The following is a 13,283-nucleotide window of genomic DNA, read 5'->3' as shown; positions in this document are numbered from 1 at the left end:
AAATCACGCCTCAAAGTCAATCCCTACCGACGTCTTTCGAGCAGTTGTTCAGACACTATTCGATGACAAATGTCGGTTCGAAGATCTATAGAATGTTCAGCATGAATCTTAAGAAGCTTGTGTTGCGGCTAGAGTTCCATGAAAATAGTTTTTATGACAACTTATGTAACAATTTTGCATAACTAATTAAAAACCATAGGTAAAATTTCCCATTTGGCCGAAGTTCCAAGAACTGACAAATCGCACGCAAGAAAATTTTGACAGAACATGTGGTATCTAACATAACTATCGACAGGTTGTATATACCGTTTCTATATCCTGCCTAAAAGAAGCAAGAAGCCGTTCATGTCATTAAGTAAATGGTAGCACAACAGATTTTCTGCAAAGAATGATCAGACATTACCACATAAAGATAAATTTGTGAATCATGGGGATACTTCTGTTGGATTGTGCGCCTCGATATCAACATGCCGTATACCAGGAACAAGCTTTTGGATCTCCTTTTCCAATCTATCGACTTCACTTCCTAATGCTGTCACTACCTCTTCACCTGCAATGGGAGATGTAGTTCGTAATGTATTGCACGTAGAAACCGGTCACTGAAACTACTTAATTTTTTTAAAAGTAAAACGCATAAAAATACCATAGTTTGACATCATTTTAAGCAATGCAGTATCATCCTTCTCCTTTGCAGCCTCACGAAACTGCATCACATCCACATAACACGCAGAATTCAGCACGTACACCAACAATGAGTGATATGTCTTGAATGTAACTAGAGGTCCAAAAAAGTTTCAAAAATTATAGAGATGATTAACCTGTCTTGCCCATTCTCCACGCCCAGTCCTATGGAGATAATTTTGAACTACCACTACTCCATTGAAATCTGTCCCATGCAGATAGCGACGGTTATATCACACTGATATCCCAATAGTGCCAAATGCAAAATAATGGAAAGAGTATACTTCTAAGAAAAAACATAAGAGTTGTTGAAGTAATAAATTTCAGTTTTAGTGGTCATCAAATTACAAAAGAAATATGTCATTGCAGAAGATAAAACTTAAAATGCTGCAACGTCAGCATGGTGATAGTTTCAATCCATTGCTAACAGTATTGATAATGATTCACTTTTTGTTTACAAAATCAGCCAAAACTGGAAATACCAACAGTGGTTTGTTAGAAAACTGAGAACCTAACCCAAGAAGAATCAAGAAATAAAGAAGTCGAGATGAAAAAAGGTCACCTATTTCAGCCTTAAATCTGAAGAACCCAGGACCAATCACCTCGCTTTTGCAATCATATAGAGAATCCACAACCTATAACAAAATCAGTGATATTTACTAACCTTAAGAAGCATGAAGGTATATCAATACCAGAAAGAGATCATTAGCATTAATTATACCGGGTCATTTTTCAAAAATTGGAGAACCTTCTCCATATCATGGTCATCCATTGCCCTGCCAATCAAAGCATGTCGATTCCTTTGGATCAGAAAAATAGCCACCTGCAGGGTAGATTCAACTCGGTTGTATAATTATAATTTCACTGTGTGTCTCAGTCACAATCTGTTGTGTTACTTAGTTTTCTTTTTTTGAATACCCAACATTTAATAATCAGACTTCTTCAAAATTAGCATTGTATTGCAGATATTCACTTCAATTTTGGACAGCAATGTGGTACTCTAATTGCAGTTTCTACATCATTTTTTATGGAAACAAGCATCACATACCATTCCAAGTAGGTTGCCAACTACAATCGATCCTATGGGATCATAAATTGCATTTCCTGTTCTATTCACTGCAACCAATGATGCCGCAGCAATAGCAAGCCCAGTTACAGCTGCCCCATCCTGCATATATAAGATAATTTACAAAGGGATAATAGCTTGTTATCAGACCAGAAAATATGTGTGGCTTCATCATTTTTCAATCAACTCTAGGCTTATGCTACGTTAATGAAGGGTTTCAATGACATTACATGTTGGGTTTGACTGCTTGAGATAGTTTCTTGCAATTAAGTAGACTGTAATATACTCATTGGTGTTACTGAAACTTTCATTCATCCCCATTTCCATACCTAATCATTTCTTCCTTTGCAATCACAGAAATAAACTCCAACAACCAAGGGAGAATAAAGAAAGAACATCCCAGTGTATTACCTCTGTCATGACTGCAACAGATGTGGGATCATGTCCACGCCATATATAGTCTCTCAGTTTCATGCCCTCAGCAGCTGCACCTTTCTTGACGGCTTGTATGGCAACAAGAAGAGAAGCACCTACGGAATGGATGCAAAGGTTAAAGAGGGGGAACATGAGAAATAAATAAAGTAATCGTATGATTGGGCTTCCCATCATTGTTTTGAAAGATAATGCATTGAGCTCTACCTTCAATAATAAATGAGCCACCAATCACAAGAGCTGCATACTGAATATTTGGAGGGGGCTGAGGAAGAGGCAGACAAATTCTATAAAACCGGAATCGAATTTACAAACACAACAGATAATCTAAGAAATTAACGGTAAGACATTAGAAAGAAAAAATAGTACACATAGGTTTGGGTAACAAAATTTTGCCAAGTAAAAACTCAATAACCTGTGAAGTCCACAAGTTTTGAACTCCATGAATGATAGTCGCACCAGAACCAAGACAAAAGATACCAACAGCAGATATCAAAGACCAGACAAATCTTTCCTTGGAGTATCCATAACTGCCAGAATCAAAGACATAGCATGATAATTAGAACTAATTCTTAGTGCGAGCATATAATAGTATATATGCATGTATTTAATTTCTATTCACAGCTCTTGACTTGTATATTATGCACTTGCAACATCCAATTCCACTCGAGCGAGTATTCTAGAATCATAGAAGTGCTTAAACCAGTCAAATTAATTGCTAACTCTTATGGTATGTCATAGATTTCTTCCTTCTGAAACCTTTCTTAAGACCGTTACATAATGCGCAACTTTTGTTGATAAAAAGACAAATTAAACAATGAAAGCTAATGAAGGTTTCATCAATGATGTGAAAAGTTGGTCATGGTATAGAAAGACTCACGGGTGGAGAGCATCTGGTGCACGCCTTGAGCTACTCAAACCATAAGCAAGAAGCGCCTACAATGACATGGATTAGTTTCTCTGCATCACTGAATTGATTCAATCATGAAATGAAAAATCACAACAACATTGACTTCAAATAGACCTCCATCAGCATGAACCCAATACCTGATTTGCAAAATCAGCAACTGAGTGCACAACTTCGGCAAACATAACATGGCTAGAGGTGGATAACCAGACACCGAACTTGAGTGAAAAGACAAGGAAGTTGCACCACAATGCAGTTGTGACTGCCCTTTGACTAGCAAACAGAATTGATGCAAAAATCATAAGAATTTAATGCAATTCCAAGTAATTAAACAAACAAACAATAAAAATCTACTAAATCGAAAAAATTACAAACATTTTCAGGCTCGGTACCTGTGCTGGTCATTGAATTCAATCTTCACCTGCTTAGCTCTAGTAAAGAAACCTGCAAATCAATGCACACCCAGTTTTTACCCAAATGCACAAAATTTTCAGCTAAAATTGACTAATTTATCACTTTTCCTACAGAATTTCATAACTTCCCAAATCGAAAAAAGAACTTACTGCGATGGAGCAAGTGCCGCTGCGGCTGCTGACGACGATGAACAACACTATCGGACGAAACCAAGTCGAACAAAACGACCCGTTCCGAGCAGGCAGCTGAGGAAACCAGGCCGCGCAGCAGAGTGTGAGCAGAGGAGCTAAACGGAGCCTTTTGGGGGAGGCTGCGATAGTCGTTCCGGGGGTCTGAGTAGTGAAAGAGCAGAAATTGGGAGGAGCAGCGAGGACTGAAGCGGTGGGTGCGGCGGAGGCGGGAAACGAGAGTGTAGGAGGACGTTCTCATCTCATCTGCATGGAAATGTTCATGGGTTCTCGGAAAGCTACTGCATTTCGATTGTTTTTAGGGTTTTGAGGGTGGGATTGGTTTAGGGTTTTGTGGGTTGTCGAAAAGAGTGAAGAATCAGAGACGCAGAGCGAGGTTGAGGATGGTGACAGCTAAGAGCTTAAGACATTTGTTTTTGCTAGTACAAGGTTAAGTATAAAACCAATTCGCACAAAGATTTTAAAATTAAAAATTAAATTTGTCATCTGCAACAAGTCAAAGTGGAAGAAAAATGGTGAAGATATCGAGCCACCAATGGTGTGGCAGCCCAAATTAGACCCGCCAAAGGGTTTCGGTAGGAAGCGCTTCTACTCAATGTTTTAAAATACGAATTTAGTGATATTTTTCTTCATTAAGTGAGAGGTTTATATTTCATTCTCGTCAAAAGTAAATTAAACCACATTATTGCCAAGCGTTTCATGAATAGCTCCGGCTAAGTGTAAGTCATGAGTCGAAATCTTATGGGACCTAAATAATTGGGGATTGCGGTTGGTTATTAAAAGAAACAGGAACTACTGTTAGTTATTTGAAAAAAAAAAAAAAAAAAAAAAAAGGGATTGTTGTGGGTTTTAAAAATAAAAGAAAATTAGACTTGGGCAAAATGATGTCGTTTGGGTCAAGTCATTTAAAAAATTTTAAAGACTTGGCCAAAATGACGTCGTTTTGGACGAACTCTTAAAAAAATAAAAATTTCCTCTTCTTCGTTGTTGTCTTCCTCGTGAAGACACTGCACTCCTTTCAACCCTAAACTTAGATGACAGAGCCGTTGACCTTGATTTGCCTAGACGACAGACCCATTTGACTTCGATTTTGGGTCGCTGATGGATCTAGGAACGCCAACCAACCGGCATCAGGCGCGCCTCGAGACATGTTTTTTTTTTTAAAACACTACTTTTACTTTATAAAAATCGTGTGTTTTACTAGATGTATATCGAAAATGCTTTTATAACTGAAAAGCACTTTTATATTTTATGATAAAAAAAAACTTTTAATCATTTCATAATCGAATTCTAAATAAAATTATTTATTTTGAAAGAAACACTTTTACTAAAAAGTTGAAGTAGTTATTTTAAACCTCTCAAAAGTGGTTCCTCAATTCAAGTAGCATTCGTTTCTCCAAACGTGTTGATGAGATGGGGGAAGGTCTAAAAGTGACGATTCTAAGTTTGATGTACATATTGAAACATAAGTCACCTAATTAATTGTTGATATTTATAGTCTAACAATATTAACGTTTGTTTCGAAGAATGAAATCACATAGCTGAGGATCTACAAGCATCTTTTATTCATTACTTGCACGTTATAATTTTCGTTGTAATTTTTGTATGGAAAATTAAGATCTAGGATATAAATTCTAAAGTAATTGTGCACTTTGAAATAGTTATTTGTGTGGAAAATGAGAAAAAAGAAAACTAACATAAATCAGTTGTTACGTCTAGGGAAGTAGATATAATGTGTATTAAGGAGTGAGATATCCACACACCATTTTTTACTTCTTGCACACTCTTTTAATTTACAACATTCAGATCAAATGAATTAAAGAAGATCAAATGATAAAAATTAACAAAAGTATGTGAGAAGAAAAAAGGGGTTACGGTAGTGCTATCTACACACCCTACTATTACTTCTCACATACTTTTTCTCTTATTTTTTTGCCATCAATGAAGTGAAGAAAATTAATGACCAAAAGTTAACAGTAAAAGGTAAATATGACATGTGTGAATAGTACTATCCTATATTTATTCATATAGTAAAAGCTTTATCAATCAATCAATCAATCTCTAATATATGTTTGGTATGGTTGTATTTACACATCCATTTTTTACCTACGCACACATTTCATATTAATTTATGTTATTTAATCTTCTTTTTAGTCGATTTAATAATCAAAAATTAAGAAGAATATATAGAAAGTAAAAAAAGACTGCGTAGATAACAACACGAGCACTCTAAACATTTTTGTATGCGGACAAATGATATTCTAAATTAATCATAAATTTGATTCACGTACCAACAAAATCCTTCGCTATTTTTACAAACAAACTACTAATTTTTTTTTTCATTTTTCTTTTTATTACTAACAACAAACTTTTCTTTTCTGTTTGGTTTTGGTAACAAACCAATTATTATTTTTCTTTAAATCAGGACAACAAAATGGATTTCTTGGTCTTTTCTCAGTCTCCACTTCCACAACTCTTCTCTCTCTCTCTCTCTCTCTCTCTCTCTCCATATTTACAAACAGATCGACAAACGGGCGACACCCCTCCTGAAACTTCAAAGTCTCCACCCTACCTTCGTCCTTTCCCTCTCTCCCGTTTCTTCCCCGTATCGAAACGCACATCTCATTTGACCGGAGATCACATCGCTGCTCGAAACGTTTTCAATTGCACTCGCTCCCGTTTTCATTTCCGGCTTTTCGATCCTGCAAAACAATTTGGACGCGGTTCCGTTGTTTCCAGATCGGAAAAAACGTTTTCTTGGTCTCGCTGCGTGTTCGACGCTGTGCCTCTGGATCGGAGGGTAAGTGTTTGTTTGGTGCGATGGCCAGGGTCAGATCGTCGTCGTCGTCGAGTGGATTGAGGTACTGCAACCCGGCGTATTACTTGAAGCGGCCGAAACGCTTGGCTTTGCTCTTCATTGCATTCGTTTGCGTCACTCTTGTTGTCTGGGACCGTCAGACTCTCCTCAGAGAACACGAGGTTGGTCTCCTTCTCGGTTATTTTGGTTTCTTGATTTGGATTTTGAGTCTTGTATGCTCTGTTTGGTTGCTGAGAAAGTCTTGGGAAATGGGGATGAAATTTTTTATTTAAGTATGGATTGGCGGTTTACATTTTTAGGGTCTTTAACTGTGGATGGAAAAAGGGTTGATCGCGTTAGAGGGGAATTTGAAGCTCAGTAACTGCTATGAGAAAATGTTTAATGTGTTTGTGTTTGTTTGCCTTCAATGTGTTTTTGTTTCAATAAGATTTCGAATCTTGGAGTAAGTGTTAAATTAGGCATGTGGAAAATGGTAATCTGATTGTTATAACTATGAGGAAAGGAGCATCTGGTTTAATGTAATTCATCATAAAATGTTATGGATTGCAGAAGCCTTTTATATGTAAGCTACAATTCCAGGTTATACGGAATTTGAAGAATGATGAATAAATTTCTCTTGAGATGCTGCGTGAGTAGTAACTAGATTTCCTAGTGGTGAGAGTTTGCATTACTAATTGAACCTCTGTTGCATACCCGAGGTGTAAGAGTTGCACATGTTTTTTATTTTTCTCATCTAATGATCTTATTAATGAATGCAGGAAGAAGTTGCCAAGTTAAGCGAACAATTGAGCCATTTGAAAAGTTTGGTAAGCGTCTTATACCATGGTTTTTGTTCATGCTTGAGCTACTTCTTGTATGTGGCCTTCAGTCGCCATCTTTTTCATCCATTTATTTGGGATGGGGTGGTACTGTTGCTGCCATAGCTATCAATCTCTGAATTTTTCACTCATAACACTTAGGTTTAATCTGACAGTCCCCCCCCCCCCCCCCCCCCCAACTGGCTGTCTGAAACGACTATAAAAGAATATGACAAACTTTATAAATTAATAAAGAGCTTTAAGTTCTTCTTATTCCGCCTCAACTGTTCTTTGAAATTGAACAAAATAGATCCTCTATGGTTATTTATAATCTGACTTCATTAGATATTTGTGCCTGGAGGTGAAGTGAACACATGTATCTCAGAATACCCTGAAGCAATATTTTAATCCTTTTTTAAGGGGTTGATATGTATCAAGTTACAACTAATGGTATACTGTACACTCAGGTGGAAGACTCACAAAATGTGCAAGGTGATGCCACTAAAAAGATTATGTTGAAGGGCAGGGGTGGTGAGAAAGAGGTTGTCCTGGACCCAATTGACATTCAAAGAAGAGAAAAGGTCAAGGAAGCTATGATTCACGCATGGAGTTCATATGAGAAGTATGCATGGGGCCAAGATGAACTTCAGGTAACTTGAACCTTTCAGTTTACCATTGCCTATTTCATTTTTAAATAGCAGTTCACAGTGCTTTATGGCCTTTTCTCTACCTACGTGTTCCTTTTGTGCTATGTTATGAATTCAGTTTACAAGGTTTTAGTTTTCTTTTGGTGTATCTTTTGTTGATTGTTATTATAGCTTGCTGAAGTTGTGACTTTGTCAATGTTGTCAAGCTTGGGGTTAACTTTCAGCCATTATCTAACTAATTAGAAAAGTTGTCCAACTTTCAGTCAGTATGTAACTAATTAGAAAAGTTATCACACATGAAGTTTCTGAAATTGTACGTACTAGGAATCATTATTAAGTTGATGACACTTTGTATCCACCTGAAGGCTGAAGCTGTGCTTCATTTTATCCCAGTAAGTAAGCAAACAATATTTGTCTCTAAATCTCTTAACCCTAAATCTTGTACTTATCTATCTATGTTATCTCTTTTTAAGGAGTTTGTTCTATGATGCTGTTGGATCAGGTTTAAGTAGCTTGTTCTATAATTTTAACTTTACATGCCACTTTCAAATTTTAGAGTCATTTAGTGTTGTGAAGAATTATTTGGCCTTAGAAAATCTTTGGCCAAAGGTTTTCGAGTAGTGGAAAAAAGCAAGAAGGACTAAAAGGTTTACATTCCAAGGCTATGGTTGGGACTTGGTCAGTTTTGTCAGTTCAAGTCCAGGTCTCTATTATTTGTATCTGTCTTTTTCAAAAAAATAAGAGTCCGTAAGGAGGCAGAGAGGGACTTTTGGTGGAATGTCGTTGTTCTATATTCTGTTGGGCAGAGGTAAGCTGGATATCTTATGATGTGTTGTGGCGGATAAGTGATGTACCAGTGGATAAATATTAAGAGAATTTAACGATGCGGTTTAAATTTTAAAAAAATTGCTAATTCCTATTGATTCAGTAAAACACATTAAGAAGCTGATGATATACATACTGATTTCTTAATCTGCTAGATTTTTCAGATTCCATTAACATTTTGCTAAAAAAAATTAGTGTAGGTGTTCATGTCTCTATTCTGATAAACTCCGTTTCTGTTTCTGTGCTTGCTCAAGAATCTAGGAGCATTAAAGTTGTCTGGGCTCAGTCACAATTCTATTTGTACCGACCACAACTTGATACTGTTTTTTTTTGTACTTTCCATGTTACTGATGATGTTATTCTTTTTGTACAAATTTCTAACGTCAACGCTGTTTTGCATGTACACCAGCCGCAATCAAAGAATGGTGTTAATAGCTTTGGTGGTCTTGGAGCAACACTAGTAGACTCTCTTGATACACTGTATATAATGGGTCTTCATGAGCAGTTCCAAAAAGCTAGAGAGTAAGTTGAAGTTTCTATTTTGATATTCTTTGGTAGCATACTCAGTGGACCAAATTAAGCTCTGGCTATTTGGCCATATGTACGAGCATATATATGTAGTGTCATATATCTGTCAACTATCAAGTCCTATGTTGGGCCCTTTTTCTATGCCAGCCATTTTAGCTTCTTGTCCTTTTGCTCCTTCAACTTGAACCAGATTAATCTTTGCAACAGTGCTTTGAAAGATTGCACTGTGCAAACCATCCTAAATGAACTTTTCTTTTGTTAATTCAAAAGAAAAGGAGAAGATTTCTCATTTCGTGCCATGCCTCATATTTACTTATCTCTATTTTTTGCTACTCTCCTTCTATTATTTGCAACAGTGCTATGACTTTCATTTATTCATTTATATTCCCATTTTCTCTCTTTGCCATCTTTGTTTTTTCTTTTTGCCCGAACCTCATCCTACAGTGTTACATGTTACATCTTGTAACAAATGTTTTATAATTAATATGTTATTCTTGGCAGGTGGATTGCAACCTCATTGGATTTTGACAAGGATTATGAGGCTAGTGTTTTTGAGACAACCATAAGGTTGCATTATAAGGTTTAATATATGGTTGATTTTAATTGTTTTCTCCCCCTTCATAAGAAATTGTTTGGGGCTTTCACTTTTATTTTCCTCCTTTGGTTTCTGAAAGCAGATTTTCTGACGTATGATGTCTATTGTTTTTCTAAAATTTCCAGAGTTGTAGGTGGACTTCTCAGTGCATATGATCTCTCAGAAGATAAACTTTTCCTTGATAAGGCTAGAGAGATTGCAGACAGATTGCTGCCTGCATGGGATACACCTAGTGGGATACCTTACAACATTATCAACTTGGCACATGGAAGGCCGCACAATCCTTCATGGACTGGGGTAAGTAGTGTAAAAGAGCTAACATTTTCAGATAGTCTCTTGTAGTCTTTTTATGATATAAAATTAGCATAAGTTGAGTTTATTTATTATTAGTGTTGCATGCTTGTATCTCTTTCATGATTTCTCTGAAACAACATTTACTAGTGTTTTGAAATTTCATTTGATAAATTTTTGATATTTGAGTTCATTATGTTTTTAGGGTGAAAGTATTTTGGCAGATTCTGGCACAGAGCAGGTGGAGTTTATTGCTCTTTCTCAGAGAACAGGAGACCCAAAATACCAGCAGAAGGTACATATACTATAATGTTAACTAGTTTTTCTTATTTCCCCATCAAGTAGCACATTTACAGGAAATTCTATCTGACTTAACGTAACTCATGAAGTCAGTCATATTATGAATTGCTGCCCATATTAACATGCGTACAACGCTTAGATCAGTGACTTGTCATTTCATTGGTGTGAGAAACTAATTGCTTGTATGTTGATTTCTAGGCTGAGAAAGTTATAGTGGAGCTTAACAAAACTTTCCCTGATGACGGCTTGCTTCCTATTTATATTAATCCTGAAGGAGGAACTTCTAGACGCTCCATTATAACCTTCGGTGCCATGGGTGACAGGTAAGCATAAAGTTTGATATGAATCATGTAATATTCCGTTTCAGGTTTTATGGGGCATACTGGTGTGAGTGGCTTAAAAAAATGGTGAATTTAACTTCACATATCGTTTGCAGCTTCTATGAATATTTACTCAAAGTCTGGATACAGGGGAATCAAACTTCAGCTGTAAAGCCGTACAGGTAAGAAGCTTGTCTTTGTCTTTAGATGATGATAACCACTTTTTTACAAAATGTTCTGTTAGGCTTTAAAAACTTTCAGAAGCATATCTGCTTGAAAGATCCTATTTACTCAATTTGTCATAGAGTTAACAATAGAAATACAAAAAAGGAATCACGCAGCCTTGGCTCTGGTACTATGACCTGTATTCTTTAAGGGCAATAGATATTGTCTTAGGTCAAAAGTCTTGTAGCTCCTCAATTTTAATTTATTTTTGAACTTTTTCTTTTCTAAAACTCTGGTTTGTGAAGTGGATATGTGGTCATGGTTTTTTTAAGTTTGTCTTGATGTCAAAATTCTTGTGGATTGTTGGAAGCAGAGATATGTGGGAGAAATCAATGACAGGTCTGTTGAGCTTGATTCGGAGAACAACACCATCATCTTTTGCATATTTGTGTGAGAAGAATGGAAACTCTCTCACAAACAAGGTAAATTATCATTTGCAGTTGCAGTATAATTAATGTCACGGCGATATTTACTTTGTTACATTTTGAGTTGCATTTCCATTGTATATGTAAATGCAGATGGACGAACTAGCATGCTTTGCTCCAGGAATGCTGGCTTTAGGGTCATCTGGTTATGGTCCCGATGACTCTAAGAAATTCTTAACACTTGCAGAAGAGGTATTACTTCCTTGAAAGATTTTAGTTTCACCTTTGGAGATTGTAAGGCCCATTTAAACATACATTCCATGTCAGTTGGACAAGCCCTATTGATTGAGATAGTATGTGTGGGTTATTCTGCACACAACTTTTATTCTTATCAGCAAAAAAGTTCAATTAAGCTTGCCAAATTATGTTACTATTTGGACCTTTGATTGATTCTGTAAGCCTACTTTTCAGCTTGCTTGGACATGCTATAACTTCTACCAGTCAACACCGACAAAATTAGCTGGAGAGAACTATTTCTTTTATGCTGGGCAGGTTAGTTATCCTGATTTTTGTTTAGACTATGAAATATAGTTAATATTTGCTCAGAGGGTGGTCTACGTTTGAAATTTCCAGGACTTGAGCGTGGGTACATCATGGAATATACTGAGACCAGAGACAGTTGAATCACTCTTTTACCTCTGGCGTTTGACTGGCAACAAGACGTACCAAGAGTGGGGCTGGAATATATTTCAAGCATTTGAAAAGAACTCCCGCATAGAGTCGGGATATGTTGGACTGAAAGATGTGTGCACCTCTTAAAACCATAACTAACATTGTATCTGCATTCAAGTTCTCTTTTACGTTACCTTTTATTCATGGTTGATTAATAATCTCTAGGGGCTGCAATTTTTTCTGTTGTGTTTCATTGCTTCAATCTCATGAATATTTTGAACTAATCAAAGCCACTCGCTCTTCAGGTTAACACTGGCGAGAAAGACAATATGATGCAAAGCTTCTTTCTTGCGGAGACTCTCAAATACCTCTATCTTCTTTTTTCACCCTCGTCAGTCATCTCGCTAGACGAATGGGTTTTCAACACAGAAGCTCACCCAATAAAAATTGTGGCCAGGCATGACGCTGTCACTTCTGGAATAGCAAATGGGAACGACAGACCAAAGATTAGATTGCGCGGCAGGAAGGCAGGCCGAACACAAGAGTAATAGGTTTTGTTCAATCCTAGTGTAATTCAAGGGTCCAAGTAGATGAAGATTAGTCTGTTGAGATTCGACGTCCGCTTTTGTACGAGGAGGAACTGATTCGGCTCTACAAACTTCACGTGGCGGTGTTGTATTCTATGGTAACACATTTGTGCTCTTCTTTCTTCACAGTGATGGATCTGTAACATAGCATATATACAGAGATCATTCCCCGGTCGTCACCCCACAGGAAAATGGATATTCATCTCTTATTACCCATTTGGGAATATATGGAATATGGATTATGGATTATGGATTATGGATCCACATTTGTAATTTCGAGGGGAATGCTTTTGGTTTAAACTTTTTACCCCCTCCATTTGACATGTCTATGCCACTTGTTATGGTGAATTGCTTATTTCGGTAAAACCTCGACCTGTAATATTCCCTTGCTATATTTAGATGATTTTTCGGAAATTGTCAGAAAAGTAAGAAGAGCTAAAATTTGAATAAAAATTATCACTTGTGATATGATTGTATATATACTATATAGCACAACATAAGCAATTTTTTAAAAAGTGCAGCAATTCCAAACTCCTATACGTTAGCACATAACGCAAATGATTTTAAACTTCTATACGACTACCACATAAATCACACCACTAGAATGAGGAGTCACGAGGCATAT

The 13,283-nt window shown here is 36.6% G+C and overlaps 2 protein-coding genes across 2 annotated transcripts; one reads left to right on the top strand and one right to left on the bottom strand.

The window, feature by feature from the left end:
- Positions 1-273: 273 nt before the first annotated feature.
- Positions 274-4,186, bottom strand: LOC103937766 (metal tolerance protein C4). Its single transcript, XM_009347720.3, has 13 exons — positions 3,650-4,186; positions 3,479-3,530; positions 3,227-3,359; positions 3,060-3,115; positions 2,595-2,709; positions 2,387-2,444; positions 2,159-2,277; positions 1,730-1,849; positions 1,403-1,504; positions 1,244-1,316; positions 819-886; positions 644-704; positions 274-550 (listed from the first exon to the last, which is right to left on the bottom strand). Exons 1-13 carry the CDS (start codon positions 3,927-3,929, stop codon positions 426-428), a joined length of 1,362 nt encoding a protein of 453 aa, XP_009345995.2. The 5' UTR covers positions 3,930-4,186; the 3' UTR covers positions 274-425.
- A 1,974-nt stretch (positions 4,187-6,160) lies between these two features.
- On the top strand, positions 6,161-13,072 carry LOC103937765 (mannosyl-oligosaccharide 1,2-alpha-mannosidase MNS1). Its single transcript, XM_009347719.3, has 14 exons — positions 6,161-6,667; positions 7,265-7,312; positions 7,771-7,953; positions 9,185-9,297; positions 9,805-9,870; positions 10,024-10,195; positions 10,395-10,484; positions 10,688-10,812; positions 10,926-10,991; positions 11,348-11,456; positions 11,553-11,651; positions 11,871-11,951; positions 12,033-12,203; positions 12,377-13,072. Exons 1-14 carry the CDS (start codon positions 6,509-6,511, stop codon positions 12,617-12,619), a joined length of 1,725 nt encoding a protein of 574 aa, XP_009345994.2. The 5' UTR covers positions 6,161-6,508; the 3' UTR covers positions 12,620-13,072.
- The last annotated feature ends 211 nt before the right edge of the window (positions 13,073-13,283 follow it).

Source organism: the organism of the source record quoted next, unplaced genomic scaffold, assembly GCF_019419815.1.
Source record: "Pyrus x bretschneideri cultivar Hongxiangsu unplaced genomic scaffold, Pyrus_bretschneideri_v1 Contig37, whole genome shotgun sequence".
In the NCBI taxonomy this organism is placed as follows: Eukaryota; Viridiplantae; Streptophyta; class Magnoliopsida; order Rosales; family Rosaceae; genus Pyrus; species Pyrus x bretschneideri.
The sequence above is the reverse complement of the archived record's forward strand: the minus strand, read 5'-3'. Positions and strand labels throughout refer to the sequence as shown.

Excerpts from the sequence above, each read along its gene's own strand:
- LOC103937766 (XM_009347720.3), bottom strand. The coding sequence starts at position 3,929 with ATGAGAACGTCCTCCTACACTCTCGTTTCCCGCCTCCGCCGCACCCAC. Across the intron at positions 3,531-3,649 it reads GCGGCACTTGCTCCATCGCA|GTTTCTTTACTAGAGCTAAG; the intron begins GTAAGTTCTTTT and ends ATTGATTTGCAG. Across the intron at positions 3,116-3,226 it reads TTGCTGATTTTGCAAATCAG|GCGCTTCTTGCTTATGGTTT; the intron begins GTATTGGGTTCA and ends ATGTCATTGTAG.
- LOC103937765 (XM_009347719.3), top strand. The coding sequence starts at position 6,509 with ATGGCCAGGGTCAGATCGTCGTCGTCGTCGAGTGGATTGAGGTACTGC. Across the intron at positions 7,313-7,770 it reads TGAGCCATTTGAAAAGTTTG|GTGGAAGACTCACAAAATGT; the intron begins GTAAGCGTCTTA and ends CTGTACACTCAG. Across the intron at positions 11,457-11,552 it reads GAAACTCTCTCACAAACAAG|ATGGACGAACTAGCATGCTT; the intron begins GTAAATTATCAT and ends ATGTAAATGCAG.